General features: G+C 63.0%; 1 protein-coding gene across 1 annotated transcript in view; it reads right to left on the bottom strand.

Annotated features, from left to right (window-relative positions):
* Positions 1-5,150, bottom strand: part of LOC104387508 (striated muscle-specific serine/threonine-protein kinase-like) — a 23,930-nt gene that overhangs the window by 15,758 nt on the left and 3,022 nt on the right. Inside the window, exons 4-9 of the mRNA XM_009996278.1 lie at positions 4,581-4,792; positions 4,178-4,266; positions 3,804-3,982; positions 1,528-1,788; positions 268-426; positions 17-120 (exon numbers count right to left, since the gene is read on the bottom strand). Of these exons, the coding sequence (XP_009994580.1) occupies positions 17-120; positions 268-426; positions 1,528-1,788; positions 3,804-3,982; positions 4,178-4,266; positions 4,581-4,792 (1,004 nt within the window). The remainder of the gene's footprint in view (positions 1-16; positions 121-267; positions 427-1,527; positions 1,789-3,803; positions 3,983-4,177; positions 4,267-4,580; positions 4,793-5,150) is intronic.

Here is a 5,150-nt window from a genome sequence, read left to right as displayed (position 1 = left end):
CATTCCTGGCAGTCACCGTGTACTTCCCCTCATCCTCACTGCCCACATGCACAATAACCAGTGAGTGCAGCCCCCCGTCCTGCTGTATCCGCACATTCTCCCCCTCCTGCACTGGCTTGCCTGTACGGAGACACACACCAGCACCAGCATCAGCACCAGCACCCCTCTCAGCCCCAGCCAGGCAGGAGCCCTTGGGTGCAGCCTGCAAAGAGATGGGAGAGGCCTCCCTGCAGGGCCCTGGGAAAGGTCTCCAGGCTTAGGGATTACCAAAATGGGTCCAGATAACCACCGGAGGGGGAGTCCCACTGATCATGCAGTCAAAACGTGCTGTCCGCCCTTCCACCACATCCACGTCCTCCAGCTTGCGGGTGAAGAGCGGCTGCACAGAGGGCTGCACCGTCAGCCGAGCGCTGCAGGTCAGCTCATCTGCAAGGAGAGTGGGCAGGGGTGGGTGCCAGGCTCCATCCTTGCATGAGGCAGGAAGGGTACAGGTGTTTGCAAGGTCCCCGTGGCCCAGGGCTGGGGCTCTGCTGGCAGTGGGATGCCTGTTTCTGCCCCTGCCAGCAGTACAGAAGCCAGGAGCAAGGTGGGATGGGGGGAGTGCCCTGTCGTCCTGTGGGCCAGGGTGTCAAAACTGGCCTAGCCCCTGGGACAGGGCAGTGATACTGAAGCAGGCAGTGCCAGCACACACAGCATCCAGAGGCAACATGAGGACAGCTGGATGCTCCAGATGGGGGGGTTTGCAGCAAGGACTAGTTTGCAGTAATGATGTGGTCAGCCACCTAGGCAGGGAGTGACACCATGCTCTGGCACAGCCTCACCTCCCTGCACCCAAAACTACTGCTGCTCTTAAATCCCCACAAGCATACAGCCTCCCCCATAGAGGGATGCACAGGTACCAGCTGCAAGGTGCTGGGAGTGCCACTGCCCCCCACACCCACTGAAACCCAGCCAGTGGCTGAGGAGCTACCCAGGCAGGCTGGGAAATGAGAAAGGGACCTTTGTCCCTGTCCCTGCATGGGACAGAGGCTGTGTGCAGCATGCACAGGCACAGGGAGTTGGAGCAGTGGGACAGAGGGTGGGTCCTACTGACCTTTCCCAGCTGCCACCAGTGATAGCTTAGTGGAAGCAGGTGGGCAGACCTGGCCCCCCACCCCCTGCTGTCACCTCCCAGGCCAGCAGGGACAGATCAGTGCCAAACCTGGGTGCCCAGAGGCACAGGGGACAGGGACACTTGGGCTCCAGGGCAAATGCATCTCCCCACGGTTCTGGGAGGTAAATGCATGCTAGTGGAGGAGCTGTGTGGACTGACAGGGTGGCAGGGCTCAGGGTGCTGGAGTCCAAGGACTGATCCATGCCAGCTTTCCCAGCTCCTGAGGCAGCAACCACTCCCTTAACCCCCACCTCCAGCACTCACAAGCACATCCCAGGGGACCAAAGCCCCAAACCAAGGGACAGGCTGGGGACACCCATCTCCAGCAGCCCCGACTGAGACTCACCCCCGGGAGCTGCATGACCATCACTTACCTTTGGCAGTGCTGAGCTTGCAGGTGTAGATCCCGCTGTCGTCCTCATGCACGGAGGTGAGCAGCAGCTTGCACTTGCGCCCATCAAAATGCATCTTGCATTTGAGCAGGGCGGGTTGGAGCAGCCGGCCCCGGGAAAGCCAGTCCACGTCCATGTCTGGTGGGCCAGCCACCATGCACTCAAAGAGGGCCAGCTCCCCTGCCCCGACCACCACGTCCTGCAGGGGAACCACGATGGCCAGGGACTGACACTCAGGGCGAGCTGCCCAGCAAGGGGGGAGAGAGAAAGAAAGAGAGACGCGTCTCAGCAACTGAAAAGCAACCATGAGAAGTGGCAGGATGAAAGGAAAGAACATGCGGGGCAGGGGGAACATGCAGGGAGGGTGGCTGGTGCAGTGGGCAGGGAGTGCAGCGGGCAAGGGTGGGAATGGGGGGCGAGATGTGGAAAGCAGAGCTGAGGCAGGGAAGGGACCGGGGGTGAGGGGAGGTGTCCATGCCAGGAACACACCACACAGCACTTTACCAAACAGATTTTATTGGAGCTACAAAAAAAAGGGTCACGGCCTCGCAGCCCACCCCCCCACCGAGCCCCCTCCCCAGAGAGAAGAGACCCAGAGCTAGGGGGTGCTCTGGGTGGACCCCAAGCCCTGGGGCTGCGAGGGACATCTCATGGTGGCCTGGCCAGCACTCAGGTGGCTGCTGTGAAGCCAAAGGGGCTGGTGCTGTCCCTCCCCTCTGCATCTGGGTCATGGTGCTCCCCTGCAAGGGTCCCTTTGGTCTCCTGTCCCCAGTGCTCTGAGGTGACCATTGCGGAACTGCCACTGCACCGCAGCCCCTTCCCTACAGCCCCGGTTGGCACAATGGACCCTGGCCTGGCTGAGGGGGCGCCTGGTGCTCCCTTGCCGCTCCCCCCACTCCCCCCCCGCCTCAGTTACGCCTCCCCCAACCATCCAGTGACCCCCGCCCACAGCCGAGGGCCCGCGCGTCCCCGCGGTGCGTCCAGGACGAGGCGGCGGATGGAGCAGAAGGTAATAACACAAGGTGAGGTCCACTGCCTAAGAGGTGTCCAACTAAGAGCCCCGCGGCCACGGCTCTGAGAGATGCACCCCCTTATCGTACTCCCCCTGCGTACAGACAAAAACCGCAGTCAGCAAGCGGAAGGGTTAGTGCAGCAGCGATGGGGCGGGCACGCACGCAGGCACACGCCAGCGCCGGGACGAGGGGTGCGAGCGTGCACCGGGGCACAGAGCCACCTGCCGAGCCCCCCAAGAGGGGACGGGGCTTCAGTTGTTGCCCCCGCAGCCCAGCTCCTGTCAACTGTGGGGCACTGGGCTGGCTCCTGCTCCCACCTTCGTGCCGCTGCGCTTTGCCAGAGGCTGGGAGCGGGGTCCTGGCAGGGTACAAGCAGTGCAGCCAAGGCCAGGGCTGGCTGGGAGCAGCCCGGGGTGCTCAGGCAGCCATCAGCAGGGAGGGCTGGGGGGAGCAGGGCACACACAGCAAAGGGTAAGAGGAGGGAGGCAGCAACACTTGTCCCTGTAGGCTCCTTCTCTAGCCTTGGGGGATGCCAGGCAGAGCCTGGCTACCAGATCAGTCCCACGCCCCCCCCGCCCTGCTTCCACTTGCACACATATGTTGGGGTCCTGGGAGGACCACAGCAGGGCTGGGGAGAGATGGCAAGGGAAAAGAGCTGGAACTCCAACCCATGCATACGGGCTATTGCTGGAAATGGACAAGAGGGACCTCTCCAAGCTGCCCTGTGCCTGGCACGCATCCAGCAGGCTGCCTGGGGCAGGAAGGGAGCTGTTAGCACGGTGGGGGAACATGTGCCCTGCAGGGTCACCAAAGGCAAAAAGCCTCCCTGTGCCACCAGGGGCAGCACCCAGCCCCAGCAATGGGGATGTGGGGGGACATCGGGTGAAGCTGGGCTGCAGGGAGCAGCGGGATCTTGGTCAGGCCAGCGGGGGCTCTGCACAGCTGCGTGGTGGGACCCACGGCCATGGAGTTGCACATCAACAGCAGGGGCATGGACAGGGCAGCAGGGCAGCCTGCCTGCTGCAGGGTCAGCCTCTCTGGGCAGCCCCAGACATGTGCCTCCACTTTCTTGCTCCCAGCTTGCACCCACCTGAGCTGCAGAAGGAAAGGGCAGGCTGGCTCATCCCCTTCTTCTGCAGCACCACCAAAGGGGGGTCTGCAGTGGCCCCTTCCCCACACAGCTCATGCAGGGCACTGGAGCCAGCTGGCCCCTTGGGCCCAGGGGGACAAGCCCAGGGGTTTTACCTCTGACCTCCAGCTTGGCCTCGCACTGCTTGGTGCCATACTCGTTGACGGCCTTGCAGGTGTAGAAGCCGGTGTCAGCGCGCTCTGCCGCCAGGATGTGCAGCGTGAAAAGCCCCCGCGCCCCTTCTGCCTCTGCGTGGTGCCGGCGGCCGTACTTCACTGGCTGCCGGTTCCTCAGCCTGCTCAGGACACACATGGCATGATCACACTTGGCCCTAAATGCCCAGCCTGGCTGTCCCTAAAAGACTGCCCTCCTCAAATCCCAGCCCTGCTCAGGACCAGAGCCCTGGGCTTACCATCCCCAAATGGGAAGGTCACCATGGCTTTCCCCTCTTTTCCTGACCAGCTGTGACACAGCAAACACCAGGACTCACCAGTAAATGATGGGCTTGGGCTCCCCACGGACGCGGACGCTCATGCTGACATCCTGCCCCTCCAGCACCGACTGGTCTGACAGGGACACCTGGGAAAGTGAGGGTCAGAGGGCAGCAAGAACCTACCAACAGCCAGGGACATGCATCCTCACCATTGCCCCCAGGGCTATATGTCATGAGCACTGCACCCAAGGCTATGTGTCCCCCATCACATCAAAAGCCCTAGAGTACCAAGGAAGCTGGTGGGGTGGAGTCTGTCCTTGTGCTGGGAGCACCTCAGATCAGGGGGTAGGAAGGCCTGACCTGGCACATCCTAGCACCTCCTGGATCCAGGAACCCCAGGGCTGTGGTCACAGAACACTGTTCCCCCTCTGCCAGGTCGCAGGGAGGGGGTTCATCTCACCTCAAAGGTGGGTGCAGCCTTGAAGGTGCTCTCCGGGGAGCCGTGGGCAGCCCCATGCTCGGCTCTAGGCTGCAGCTTCATGGCCGGTCGGTGCTGAGGGGTGCCAGATTCAGGGAACTCTTCCAGGGGACTCAGGTACTCCTCGTCAGAGGTGATGGGGCTGGCCTGGCCGAGGGGGGGTGCCAAGTTCCCATGCCGCTCCACAGCAGGGGCTAGCACATGAGAGGCTGGATAAGAAGCTGGTAGCAGCCAGAGCCGGGCAGGTGAGTCAGAGCACCCCTCCCCACCACCCTGCGCCCCCAGGGTGCCTGGTAACACCCATCCCATGCCACATTCCAGCTCGGCAGCAGCCGGCAGCGAAGGGGTGTGGGGGCCGCGCAGGGGGAGGGGGTGAGGAGCATTCAACGGGACGATAAGGGGACGCGATATCCCGCAAGGCGACAGCAGGGCTCAAGTGGCTCTTACGCAGCAGCCCGCGCTCCCATCCTTAAGCCGCCCAGATTCCCGGGATGGCTGTCCCTGCCCCGGGCCGGCGAGGGCTGAAGGTGACATTGGCAGCTGCGCTCCGCT

Source organism: Chaetura pelagica, unplaced genomic scaffold (assembly GCF_000747805.2).
Source record: "Chaetura pelagica isolate M959 unplaced genomic scaffold, ChaPel_1.0 scaffold3, whole genome shotgun sequence".
Taxonomy (NCBI): domain Eukaryota; kingdom Metazoa; phylum Chordata; class Aves; order Apodiformes; family Apodidae; genus Chaetura; species Chaetura pelagica.
This window is presented reverse-complemented; position numbering and strand designations above follow the sequence as displayed.